The sequence below is a fragment of the Vanessa cardui genome, chromosome 28, assembly GCF_905220365.1.
Source record: "Vanessa cardui chromosome 28, ilVanCard2.1, whole genome shotgun sequence".
Taxonomy (NCBI): Eukaryota; Metazoa; Arthropoda; class Insecta; order Lepidoptera; family Nymphalidae; genus Vanessa; species Vanessa cardui.
The window spans coordinates 4,726,226-4,739,783 of record NC_061150.1 but is presented as its reverse complement, the minus strand read 5'-3'; the positions used below and the strand labels follow the sequence as shown (position 1 = coordinate 4,739,783).

At 35.1% G+C, this 13,558-nt stretch overlaps 3 protein-coding genes across 4 annotated transcripts; 1 reads left to right on the top strand and 2 right to left on the bottom strand.

Annotated features, from left to right (window-relative positions):
- Positions 1-484: 484 nt before the first annotated feature.
- On the bottom strand, positions 485-2,385 carry LOC124541411 (ADP,ATP carrier protein). The gene has a single exon (XM_047119268.1). The coding sequence runs from the start codon at positions 2,132-2,134 to the stop codon at positions 1,232-1,234; it is 903 nt and encodes a 300-aa protein (XP_046975224.1). The 5' UTR covers positions 2,135-2,385; the 3' UTR covers positions 485-1,231.
- Positions 2,386-2,890: 505 nt separating this feature from the next.
- Positions 2,891-4,710, top strand: LOC124541735 (transcription initiation factor TFIID subunit 10-like). 2 transcript variants are annotated; one of them, XM_047119677.1, is made up of 3 exons: positions 2,891-3,175; positions 3,253-3,416; positions 4,119-4,710. In XM_047119677.1, the coding sequence occupies exons 2-3, from the start codon at positions 3,253-3,255 to the stop codon at positions 4,336-4,338; spliced, it is 384 nt and encodes a 127-aa protein (XP_046975633.1). In that variant the 5' UTR covers positions 2,891-3,175; the 3' UTR covers positions 4,339-4,710. The 2 variants fall into 2 exon arrangements, with proteins under 2 accessions (XP_046975633.1, XP_046975632.1); XM_047119676.1 differs by having other exon boundaries at positions 2,895-3,175; positions 3,246-3,416.
- Positions 4,711-5,985: 1,275 nt separating this feature from the next.
- LOC124541561 (peroxynitrite isomerase THAP4-like) lies at positions 5,986-13,391 on the bottom strand. Its single transcript, XM_047119480.1, has 4 exons — positions 13,332-13,391; positions 7,728-7,785; positions 7,322-7,475; positions 5,986-6,776 (listed from the first exon to the last, which is right to left on the bottom strand). The coding sequence occupies exons 3-4, from the start codon at positions 7,464-7,466 to the stop codon at positions 6,421-6,423; spliced, it is 501 nt and encodes a 166-aa protein (XP_046975436.1). The 5' UTR covers positions 7,467-7,475; positions 7,728-7,785; positions 13,332-13,391; the 3' UTR covers positions 5,986-6,420.
- Between the last annotated feature and the right edge of the window lie 167 nt (positions 13,392-13,558).

The following is a 13,558-nucleotide window of genomic DNA, read 5'->3' as shown; positions in this document are numbered from 1 at the left end:
GGTCACCACGCAGCCGCAATCCTGGATCCGTATTGCTTGTGACGTAACAAGCAATTTCATTCATGACTGCCCGTAACTTCGATATTTTTATATATTTTTTTGTCATGAGTAGTAAAATATATGTATTTGAATATTATAATTTCATCCTTAGGTTTGTAATTAAAAAAAAAAACTGTTCTGTTATGTAAGAAGAGTCATAATATAAGAAAATTGAATATTGTACGTTTATAATGTATTCTGAGTTTAATGGAGTTAATTAAACACTTTAAAATCTATTACTTTTCATTTATCTCGTGAAAATCTTTCTCTTTTTGATGATTTTATCAAAGGGATGATTTTGTTATCATTTAAGGTAATTTAAATACCAATATAAGTTTTTTAAGTTTCAATTATTTAATTATGTATTGCTTGCTTAACAGAGATATCAATAATGTTCTAAAGTTTAAGGATAACTAAGTAGGCAACAGTAATTAAAACACATATCAACATTTTCATATTATAATCACTCGTTTCGTATGAATTTTATTCAAAAAACTCACACCGAGGAACAAATCACAATATTAATGCGGCCCACTCACACATACACTGTTACCTACTGAGTTACATAAATCCCTGAACACTGAGCACTAGAAATGATATTTCACTCACACCCATAACCATTCAGGATCAGCGTTACATAACAGCTGCCCTCATTTGATTAAGATAATTCACAGCAAAATTTAATTCAAGCATTACATAACAACATCAGTCGCTACACTTGTCACTCCCTTTATGTATATTTAGAGGTTATGATTAGTCTAGAAGAACAGTTAATATATCACTTTGACTACACTAAGATACTTAATGAGTTCACAGTGAACTTGAATCAAACTTTGACCGATATACTAATATGAGGTTGTTACATAACTGTCACAATTATAGAAGAGAATTTTCATATAATTCTAAATTCAAATTTGGAACAATTACAAAGTTAAATTTCAAGTTTTTAATTAAGCATAAAAGAACATGAAAATGTTTTCAATTATTCAGCCTATGTTGAACAATTATGTAACAATAATTTTAAATATTAATGAAACAATTTTTTTCTGGAATCATCGTATAACACTTTATTTAACTAAAAATAAGTTACTAGGATGTTATTTCGCGTCTAAATAATACATGATTTCAGGAGAGTGCCTATCGGTGATTTTAAATCACAATTGAAATTATGGTAACAATTCTTACATTAGATTTAGAGGAGCTTCTTGATCTCGTCATATAAGACGAGTACGAAAGCACCACCTGTGCCTCTGAGGACGTTGGAGAAGGCACCCTTGAAGAAGGCGGAGCCTCCCTCAGTCTTCGCGATGGTCGCCCAGCAGTGGATGGTGTTCTTGTAGAGGATATCGCCCTTGGCACGTCCAGACTGCATCATCATACGCCTACGGACCGTGTCGAAGGGATACGAGATGATACCGGCCACTGTGGTGACGGCCTGTGCGATGGCCCAGCTGATGACGATGGGTGTGTTCTTGGGGTCGGGCAACATGCCGCGGGCGGTGTCGTAGAAGCCGAAGTAGGCCGCACGGTAGATAATGATACCTTGTACGGACACACCGAAACCCCTGTACAGACCGGTCAGACCGTCGGATTTGAAGATCTTGCTGATGCAGTTTCCGAGACCGGTGAACTCACGCTGTCCGTCACCCTTACCGACGTCGGCGGCGAGACGGGTACGGGCGAAGTCGAGTGGGTACACGAAGCATAGGGAGGTAGCTCCGGCGGCACCACCGGACGCAAGGTTACCGGCGAAGTAGCGCCAGAACTGGGTGTGCTTGTCTACGCCTCCGAGGAAGACCTGCTTGTACTTGTCCTTGAAAGCGAAGTTTAGCGCCTGGGTAGGGAAGTACCTGATGACGTTGGCGAAGTTACCACGCCAGAATGAGAGCAGACCCTGCTCTTTGGGAATGCGGACGAAGGCGTCGACGATACCTTTGTAACGCTGGTCTGCGGCGATTTGTTTGCTGACATGCTGGACTTGGAGCAGCAGCTTGACACGCTCGATGGGAGCTACTGCTGTTTTGGAGACCGCGGCAGAGATACCACCGGCGAGGAAGTCCTTAGCGAACGCGACTGGATCGGCGAGGTTCGACATTTTGTTTAGTTGAGTGAGCTCTTCACTGGATGCTTGCCTCGCGGGCGTCGGGTGGAATCTGCGAGTTCACACGCGGAATGACAAAATCACGAAACACGAACTCCCGATCTATTCAATCAGGAGATATAAAGTAATTCCGTGATCTCGGGAGCACAGGGGTAGGTGTGTGCCTTTTTTGAAATTCGATCGATCACGTTCTCTCGCAGTTCTGCCTAGAGGAGCGGCGCAAAAGAAGGAAGGAAGGGGTAGATGTTGCCAACTTAACGACAAAGTACCACGAGGTCAGTGTTTTTACTTCACTGTAACTAATTTCCTTATTTTTTTTTAATTTTATATGGCAACATTTTAAAGTTATTTTTCAGTTTTAAGCAACAATATGATATAATGTAAGTTTAAAAATTCAATTACTTTATGGTTTTATAAAATGTATTGGAGATTTAGTCAATTATTTTCTTCAAATAATTATTCTATCAAAGTTATAAATCCAATTTCAAAAAAAGTCTTGTTATAAATGAAGTTTAACACAATTATTTAAAAAAATATTAATTTAATTTTACTTTTGTTACTTCAAAATATATTTGAAAATAAGGTCTTACCTCATATATTTTTATTATTAAGTATCAATAGTGGGTAATCATGTAACAATTGCAACACTTAAATGATAAGCAATTATGGTTCTATATTATCTATATTTTTACGTTAAGATAATTCGTGATTACGTAACAAAAAGAGCAAGTATATTATATATTTGCTAAAAAAAATAAAGTTATGATCAAAACATGATTTCCCAATACACATTTTAAATATGCAATACTTGTAAGAAGAAAATGAAATCCGTAATCACATTTATATTAATATCGTAGTAGAAACAAAACGCAATTCGTTGTGTTGCCATTATACAAGGCAATCAATAATGCTTGGTCATAGAACTATTTTATCTTCGTTGGTATACTTGCGAAGATAAATTAATAGTCTGGGAAAATTGACATTTCTTTTTTTTTAAGACTATCTGTCAAAAATCCAATTTGTACAAATTCGTAGGTAAGTGAAATCGATGTTTTTTTAAAATGTTCTAATTCTGGTTTTATTTATTTTGTTGTAAAACAATTAGTATGCAGATGAGTCGTATGAGTTCGCCGTCTATCGGGATGGATGAAGACAGCGGCGCTGGTCATGCATTGACCGATTTTCTTCTTCAACTTGAAAACTATAGTCCATCGATCCCAGACTCTGTTGTTGCATATTACTTGAACATGTCAGGCTTCGAATCACAAGACCCAAGGTATGTATAGTATAAAATATTTAGAACGAATTTATTTTTATTTTACATACAAAAATAAAGTTTATTTACAAAGCATACAATAACAACTCAATTCAAACATTTCATTAATCTATATAATATTTGGATTCATATACATACATTTATCGTATCTTTTTTTTATATAATCTATTCTCATTTAATTTTATGCATCTGTATAATAGCCAACAACAACATTTTTATATATTACATTTTTATAAAATTTTTAGCTTATTCCAATCTTAGACTGAAGATAAAATAACCTCAGATTAATAACATTCCATTACAAACAATTAGCTTAGCTATATTGTTCATTAATAATTTGTTGATTCATGTATCTTTATTTCTAAAACAACCCTATTTCATTTCACAAATGAATATGCACTTTAATTTTATTACTAAATGGTAATGCTTAAATTTGATGTCAAATGGTGTTTGGTTATGGACATGTTATGGTTGTAATATGGGCTACAAATATCAATTATTAACTACCAAAGTGAAATGCCTCATATGAAGACTTTCCTTCTGATGCTAGTTTTACATGCTACATCAGCTTTAAAAATGAGGTAGCAGCTGGTGTAAGTTGCCAAGAGCTTGCATCCCTAGAAATATTTAACAATATTTAAACTTGCATGTTTATTCTTTCTATTGTCAAATTTTAATATTCTATAATGGTATTTATTTCAGATTGATTAGACTTATAGCATTAGCGTCCCAGAAGTTCTTATCAGATATAGCGAATGATGCATTACAACACTGTAAAATGAGAACATCGAGCCAAATTAATCAGAGCTCTAAGAATCAAAAAGGACCAAAGGAAAAGAAATATGTCATGACAATGGAGGATTTAGTGCCCGCCCTTCAGGAATACGGAATCTCAGCAAAGAAGCCACATTATTTTGTTTAAGTATAGGTTAAAATTATATCTTAGCAATCAAATACAATATCTAAAGAATGTCGATTTACTTTATATTATAATCACAATCTTTAGATTATTCTAAAAGAACAACGGGCTGTAAGTGGGAATTTAATATTAATATTTAAGTTTTAAATGGCATGCACCCACGTTGAGACTGGTATAAATTTAATTTTCAAATAATTAATTATATTTAACATTTGTGACAAAAAACTGTAAATATAAAAGATTATTAATATTTGTTTTTTTTGTCTTGAATTTAAAAATAGGTTAATGTACTTTTTTTCAATTTCATGTCTAAAAATAACAATTAATTATCTGTATACTATTGTTGTCCTGTACTGATTAAACTTTTTTATGAAACTTTTTTTATTGTACTTTTTGGAGGTTCTGTTTGTAAAAATATAAGGAATACTATTTATTATTTTTATTTCATAAATTAGAATAAACAATTTAAAAGCAGAATAAATCCGTCCTTAGCTTCTTTCAAAAAAAAAATATCTACACACACATTCAAAACTAAAAGATAAGGTATCTTTTTTAAATAATTTGGTAATTTTTGTCGAATCATGGCTCCACTTCGAAAGTACTCTAATTTTTTCTATCGATCTTTATCAGCAGTATGTAGCTGTGTAGTGTAAGTGATGAATGTGTGTCTGGTTACAATTGGAACTCGCAAGCCACTGGGAGAATATCATTCACGTCATAATTACATGACAATAAAATAATTAGAAACAAATTTTTTTTTTTGAGTTTTTAATTTTGCCTAAAAAGTCCTAAGCCATGCCTGATGATTATTACGTAGAATTCTACATACTACTGGTAAAGAACAATACAAAAAAAATTGCAACACTTTCGAGGTGGGGCCGTGATTCCACCAAACACTTAATCATTCAAACAGTCTACTGTACGTATTTTGTTATTTTAAAAAGTTATACAACAGAAAATTACGATTATATATTCAAATATAGAAAAGTAAATTGTTTGTTCATATGTAAGGAATAATTCCTGATACTCAAGGCCAGGTCAATTTTTTTTTGTGGTTGGCATATAATTTTATTCTTAGTGCTATAGGGTTTTTATTATATTTGTCATGTCATTTTCCTTTTATAGTCTGCTCTCATGCGATGCCAAAGCAGATTGCTAGTATTTTATAATTGAATATACTCTTTTTAGTATATGCAATCAGTAATTTATATATTAATATCGTAAGCCAATTTTTGACAGACTGATTATAGGACGATAGCTGCACATAAAAAAAAATTGAGAAAAATTAGAGAAAAAAAAAGATACTGGCCGGTTAGAGGGAATTATTGCAGCTGTATGAGAAAAAAATTAAAACTACGTTACATATTTTTTCATCAAAATTAAAGCAAAAACTTTTAACTTTACAAAAATGTTATTGAATTGTAGTTTTGAATGAAATCAAAACAAAACCTGTCAGTTTTCGAAATTAAAATAAAATATTTTTGAATAAACGCGAAGTTTCGCGGGTGACCTAAAATGGACTTGTTAGTGGGTATTTTGATTCAATCAAAGTAGGAATAAATAAAACCTACTTAAATGATGCTTTAAACAATGAAACTACAATTTTCCTAAACAAGTAACAGATCATATAAACTTTATTTATAAACAAAATACACTCATCATGCAGCAGATAATAAATTAAATTTGTTCTTTACATAAGAACTCAAAATAGTTTTTTTTTAATTATATTAAAGGAACTGACAAATAAGACACCCAAACACTGTTCCACCTAACTACTAATATACAACACTCATAGCCCAATTATTTTACAAATCCATAATGAAAATCATTATTATCTTTTTTTTTTCTACTTGTGCCAAGAGAGCACAGATTATTTCACCAATTTCATGTGTGATGGAGATTGAACAGTACAGGCTAGATTACAGGCTTAATTTAATTTTGAATGCATAAAAGTAATCATTTATATCAAAATCTTGAACAATGAGAATCTTACATTGTGACTTGAATATCAAAGATTTGTGCCTCCTTTTACTCTGCTAATTGGAGTAGGCTAAAAGTATTGCTACTTGGTTGTAGAATAAGATCTTAGACTTTTTTATAAATTGCAGTGAGATGTTCACTCAGCGGTGTATTGTCAGTCTCCATATAAAGTACTACTTGTAAGGTATCTGGCTGCAACAATCGTATTTCCCTTTTGAAGCTTTTAACATAGGGCGGTTTTGCAAAAGAAGCCCTCGATACATTAGCTGTGACGAGTTTTATTTCTTTCTTTTCTGGATCACAGGCACCTTCTTCAAGAGATGTGAGGCCAAAGTTATGACTGATGAGAAAGGCTAGATCATGCGTCCCGGGATTTATTCGGAGAAATCCCCTTTCTTGATGCATAGGCTTCTTCGTTTCAGGATGTCTCGATATTGAGGTGTAATTGAACATAGGCTGCCCTAGAATTGGAGATTTGCATGCTAAATATTATCAGTATAATTAAAAATAATTTAATAACTGATATATATGCACCCTGCATATTTTAGGCTGTTTGGCATACTAAAGCTTTCTCTCCTTTCCAAAATGGGATTTGGTATTATATTGGTCAGCAACATAGCTAGTCCCATACCCATTTCATAAACACATTTGTTCTAGACCTTTTACCTACCAATGTAAGCAAAAATTAAACAAATGAACATTATTGAGTTATGCATGTATTGGGTATTTGTAAAGATACTATTCAACTAATAATAATATACTGTGTTTTCAAACTAAATACAATCAAAATGAAATTGCCAAAAAGATATTTAATATGGGACCCTAATGGAATAATAATTGTTTTAATTGTTGTAATAATAATTGTAATTGTTTTTTTTTTACGTTCCTATCCCAGATTAGTTGCCAGGAGTTGAATTATTTTTTTATTTAAAAATAGGTTGGCAGAGTATGTTATCACCACTGCCCTTATATAGATATAAACATTGTAAAATAAACAATCCCTTACCAATACATATGAATTCTATTTCTTCATGATATTGAAAATCTTTTAAGGTAGGGTAGTGGCCTTTTCCCTCTTCAGTGACCCAGCGTCCAGAGAGCCAAGAGATTGGTGCAAGAGCCTCGTGAATCTCTTCGTTGGATTGCAGCATTTTTATTTTCTGGAATACCAATTATTAAAATACATTACAACATTTTTTTTTTTTAACTAAATGTTTTTTCCTCAAAGCGTCTAATTACGAATTATTTAAAAGTAATTGTTATATTCTAATATAAGTTTAGTATATACTTTTACTTTACTTAAAGTAAGTTTCTCTTGTTTAAAATTTAAATTAAGTAGAAAAGGAAGTCTTACGTAAAACATAAAGTATACAAGTATGTATGCACTCAATTTTATTATAATATATTCTTACCGGTAATTTTAGTTATATGAGATGAGTAAAATGTATCCACTGATAATTTAAAATAAACATAAATTTTTTTTTTTTTTTTTTTAATATATGGCTTTTATTTGTGCCAAGAGAGCACAGATTATTTCGCCAATGTCACGTGCGATGGAGAAGACACGATGGAGATTGAACGGTGCGGTCGAGATTGCAGGCTTAAATTAATTTTAAGGGCACAATAGTAGTAGACTCTCTGTTAACCCATAACCTAAAACAATACAATATATAAATAATTAGATAAACATATTACAATATTATTAAGACATCAAATAAGAACGATCACAAAAATATTTACAACTTAATTTTATTACGCTCAATATATTTACATAAAAATTTACAAAGTGGACTAAACACACACATTAACAAACATTCAACATTAATAGGGCGAGGAACTTTGGGAGGGAGAACGTCATATACGGGGTGGAGGAGATTGGGGCAAGAAAACAGTATATGGGATAAGGAACCTTCGTCAAGGCCACATTCACACAAAGAGTGATCTCTAACTCTAATTTTACAAAGATGAACGGGCGTACATGCATGTCCAAGGCGTAAACGGCAGATAGTTGTGGTGACCCAACGTTTAGCTTGCCTGTGATGAGAAAACCAAGGTCGCCTCGGAATAACTGGTTGTAGACTTGCGTAAAATCTACCTTTAGATTTTGATGAAACTTCCCAAACAGAGTTCCAGGATTTAACAAGATGAATTTTCGGTAGAGCACACAAGTCCTGTGTTGAGTTTTTAAAATGATCAAGAGAGCCAGTCGATATCGCAGATTTAGCAAATGAATCTGCTGCATCGTTGTCGGGAATACCAGAATGGCTTGGTATCCAGACAAGCGATAAATCTAGCCCTTTTTGATGACAAGAAAACAATGCTTCCCTGATCTTAAGGATGATGAAAAACTTTCGTTTACTACGAAACGGATTTTCCTTAATTGCCAACAGACAACTCAAAGAGTCAGTCAAAATTATCGTGTGTCTGAGGTCATGGGAGTGGACAAAAACGATGGCTTCTAAAATTGCAATCGCTTCACCGGTAAAGATGGATGATTCAGGAGGGGATTTAAATTGAAGGACAATTTTGAATTTGGGGATCCAACAGGCTGAGCCGACGCAGCTTTCAGGGGATAGTTTAGAGGCATCAGTAAATATAAGTAAATGATTTGACCAATTTTGATGAAGAAATCTTTGAAATTTAGAGTTTGTATCAGGGGCCCCTATAATAAGACCAAGATCTGTAATGATTGACGGATTATAGACTAGAGATCTAAATGGAGTGGAAAAAAGAGGATTTGACTGGAATCTTAAGATAGGATGTGGGAGTGTAGTAAATTTTAAAAAACTGTCTAATAATAAGGATGGACTTCTAGAGCGAACGCAGAGTTGGGACAGTTCGCTTAGACGGGACCAAAGAGGATGAGAGGATAACTGTAAAGATTTTACTACAAAACGGTCGCATAAAAATTGTCTTCTCAGTTGAAGCGGAGGATCAACACATTCAACCTGCAGAGCGTTAGTGGGAGTAGTTTTCATAGCTCCTAGGATTATTCTGAGGCATTTGTATTGAATTTTATTAAGTTTTTCAGAAACGGATTTACTAAGTGGTTCTAAGACAAATAGTCCGTAGTCTAAATGACTACGAACTATTGCATTGTACAGTAGTTTAAGAGAATAGGGGTGAGCTCCCCACCAGACTCCTGAGACTGCTCTCAGGACGTTAATACCCTTTTCACATTTTTTAATAACATGCTCAGAGTGACAAATTCCATTCAGTTTGTTGTCGAGAATAATGCCTAGAAATTTCGTCTTGTTGGCAAAGTTGATGCGTTGATCCCCAAAAAACAAGTCGAAGACAGGAATTTGTCTTTTTCTAGTGAACACAACTGCCTGAGTCTTATCAATAGACAAAGACAGGCCATGGTCAGAGAGCCATAGGTCAAGATAATGTAAAGCAGAGTTTAATCGCAAAGTTAAATTTTCAACAGATGTAGATTTAAAATATAAAACGATGTCATCAGCATATTGAAGTATGTTACAGAAATTATTCACAGACAATTCGAGATCATGGGTATAAATGCTATAAAGCAGAGGGCTAAGGACTGAACCTTGCGGGAGACCTTTCCAGACAATCCTGGGGGGAAGAATACAATTTTGGTATTTAACAGAAATTGATCTGCAAAAAAGCAGATTACATATGAAATGAGTAATCCTCGGAGGGATACTCAGCTGTTGCAATTTTTGCCTGAGTACCGGAAGAAGAACATTATCATATGCAGAAGTAATATCTAGAAAAACACCCACAAGGTACTCTCCGTTAGAGAAGGCTATTCGAATGTCTGTCGTAAGAATGCTGAGACTATCAAGAGTGCTCAAACCCTTTCGAAAGCCAAATTGAGAGGGCGAGAGAATATTTCTGCTTTCCATTATCCATTCCAAACGGTTTTTTAGGAGATGTTCAGTAACTTTCACTAGTGTAGACGATAAAGCAATGGGTCTATAAGAATTGGGGTCCAAAGGGCTTTTTCCCGGTTTTAGTATGGGGATAATAATTTGGGACTTCCAAGATTCCGGGACGATTCCTGTTGAGAAAAAAGCATTAATTATATTCAGATAGACGCATTTAGCTTTATCACTGAGGTTTATTATAAAGGAGTAGGGCACGCCATCTTCCCCTGGTGACGAGTCCTTCAGTCCGTTCAGAGCTGTGTGTAGCTCTGAGATAGTAAACGGACTATCCATATCATCTGAGGAAGATGATTGAGTAAAATTTATAAAACTATCCCGACATGGAACAAAGGGGGGAGCAAGTTTGGTAGTAAAATCATTAAGCCATACGGATGGATTATAGGCGTTTGGGTTATCAGAATCGAGGGAGCGGCGAAATCTCTTAAGATTTCTCCAAACTGTTTGAGGGGGAGACCGAGGACTAAGGGATTCACAGAAATTGGTCCATCCCTGTTTTTTCTTTCTGGAAAATAGTTTTTTAATTTTGGCATCTATATGCTGATATTTGATAAAATTTTGTGAAGTCATAGATACATTATATGACTCTTCGGCTTCAGATCTCTGTTGGACCAAGGAATTACACTCTTCATCCCACCAAGGCGGAGAGATGCAAATTTTTTTATTAAGATTTTTTTGTGGGAAATGGGAATCAGCAGAGGATTTAATAATATTAAGAAAAAGCTCGTAGTAAGCAAGAGCATTTTCACCGTTCACAAAATCAGGGAGAGAGCTTAACATGACATCAATAGAGTTAGAGTATGCTAACCAGTTAGCATTTTTAAGTTTATATTTAAGGAGAGGGGAGGATTTGGATGGAGCAATGGATCTGTTGTTTAATGAAAGAAGGATAGGGAAATGATCACTTCCAAACGTAGATGGAAGGATATTCCAAGATATTTGCGAGGAAAGGGATGGGGATGCTATGGATAAATCAATAGCAGAATTAGGATTCTGATTAGGATAAACCCTACGAGTCGGCGAACCATCATTGAGAATGCAAAAGTTTACATCATCAACAATGTCCACCAACAAGGGGGCAAATCCATCACAGAAATAGGAACCCCATAATGTATGGTGGGCATTAAAATCCCCCATAACAAGAACAGGGCTTGGGAGGGAAGAAAAAATGGAGTGTAATTCAGGAACAAGTGAAGGGTTAGGATGAGGAATGTAGATAGATAAAAAGGAGATGTTGAAGGCTTTGATAGCTACAGCATTGATTTGCTGGCTAAAAGGAGGTAAGGAAATTTGGGAGAAGGGAATGGAGTGCCTGATCAAGATGGCACAACCTGCATACCCATCATTTCTGTCATCCCTCAAACAAGAGAAACCCGGTACCCGAAAACGAGAGCCGGGAATCAGCCATGTCTCAGAGATGGCAATAATGACAGGTTTAAATGAATTAATAAGTGAGAGGAGTTCAGGTTTCTTACGACGGACGCTTTGACAGTTCCATTGAAGGAATCTGATTGGGGCCATTATTAAGGATTGTAAATAGCTGGGATAAATCATTGGCAACGTTGGACGGTAATGGGACATCATTACATGTACTGAGGATATTTAGGAGGATTTTGGTGAGTAATTCCAATAAATTAGGATTATTATTAGGTGGGGAAGGCTGAGGAACGTTTAGAGCGCAACCATTAGGAGAGGAGGAGGGGCAATTGGCAACTATGGCCTGATGGGCATGTTTATCATACCCCTTTCCTTGAGGAAGTCTAGGGGAGGGAGAGCGGACAACGGTTTGTCTGTAAGATTTAGTAGGACTAGGGGTGGACCTCGAAGGACCAGGGATGGGTGGGACGTATGCAGGAACAGAGAACAACTCTTTTGCTACCTCAGCATAGGATCTGCGGACATTAGGGAAGCGAGAGGCAGCTTCCATGTATGAGACATTATCTTGTGCCATTACAATTTTAATTGATTGCTGACGAGAATACTCAGGGCAATCCTTATCTGTGGCAAAGTGTTTGCCAGAACAATGTAAACATGTAGAATTATCTTTAATAACCTCACACGAATCACCCGTATGAGATTGAGAACATTTAAAGCACCTGGGAGTAGATCTACACTGAGTCCGAACGTGGCCATAACGACAACAGTTTAAACATATTATTGTGGGGAGATTGTATATTTCAACGGGAAGGGATGTATGAAATGAATATATTTTGCTAGGAAGGATTTGACCTTTAAAAGTTATGACTACCGATTGAGTTGGTACCCAAGACACAACTCCTTCGTTAATAGTCTTCCGGTTAAGACGCCTCAATTTTATTACTTCCCCACATCCATGAGGAAGCTCAATTGATTCAATGAGATCCTCCATAGACCAGTCCACTGGGATGCCTTTTATTAGTCCCATTCTGGTAATGTTATAAGTAGGAAGGCTAGCCGTATACTTACACAATGCTAAGACTGGGTTCTTTAAAAAACTATTTGCAGCTTGTGCTGAAGCAAACTGAATTTCTATTTTGTTCCTTCCAACATTTTTGACACCATCATTCATAATAGAACCAATCTTGTGCTTATGAAGAAATTGTCCGAATTTAATGGCTCTAATTGAATTACCTGCAGCTGGATCAGCTACTTCCCGAGAGACGTGGACAATGAAGGGACCTTTGTCGTCATCCGTGTAACTTTTTGGGCCATCAATAAAGGAAGGATTAACATAAACATTCTGGATAGAGGCACTAGCGGTAGAAGGGTGGATAACTGTTTTCTTTGAAGAGGAATCAGGAGAGCAAGAAGACTTATCGCCGGAGCGTTTGCGAGAAGAGGATGTTGGAGGATCAGTTTGACATTCTGAACCCCCGGGATCAGGAGGTTCGGGAGGTGGATCAACATCCATTATAAACTAACTACTGTAACTTAACTAATATACTATAACTATAATCAAAAGTAAATAACACTTACCGAAACCGAATACTGTTAGTAAAACCCAGAAACCATAAAATTAAACTATTTGCACTGAAAATTCATAAAAAAGTTACACAGAATTAATATAAAAACACAGATATCTCACTAACACGTGTGTCAACCAAAGCTAACGCAAGCGAAAAAACCAACATAAAATTTAAATAATAAAACAATACTATTGTCAGCTGTCACTCATGTTATTTAGCCAACTGGGCAACACTGGATTAAAACGATGAAGTGTATACGTCACAAGAAATACCTCTGTTTATTAAAAGCGTTCCGTAAAATGTACGTTAATTTACAAAGCGTTGCCTATAGCCTATTCCAATCCAATCGAAATGAAGAAAAAACAATATATTTTTGTATTCCATGCTATT

Coding starts and splice junctions, on each gene's coding strand:
- LOC124541735 (XM_047119676.1), top strand. CDS start 3,247: ATGCAGATGAGTCGTATGAGTTCGCCGTCTATCGGGATGGATGAAGAC. Junction 3,417..4,118: donor TTCGAATCACAAGACCCAAG/GTATGTATAGTA, acceptor TATTTATTTCAG/ATTGATTAGACTTATAGCAT.
- LOC124541561 (XM_047119480.1), bottom strand. CDS start 7,466: ATGCTGCAATCCAACGAAGAGATTCACGAGGCTCTTGCACCAATCTCT. Junction 6,777..7,321: donor AATAGAATTCATATGTATTG/GTAAGGGATTGT, acceptor CTCCAATTCTAG/GGCAGCCTATGTTCAATTAC.
- LOC124541411 (XM_047119268.1), bottom strand. CDS start 2,134: ATGTCGAACCTCGCCGATCCAGTCGCGTTCGCTAAGGACTTCCTCGCC.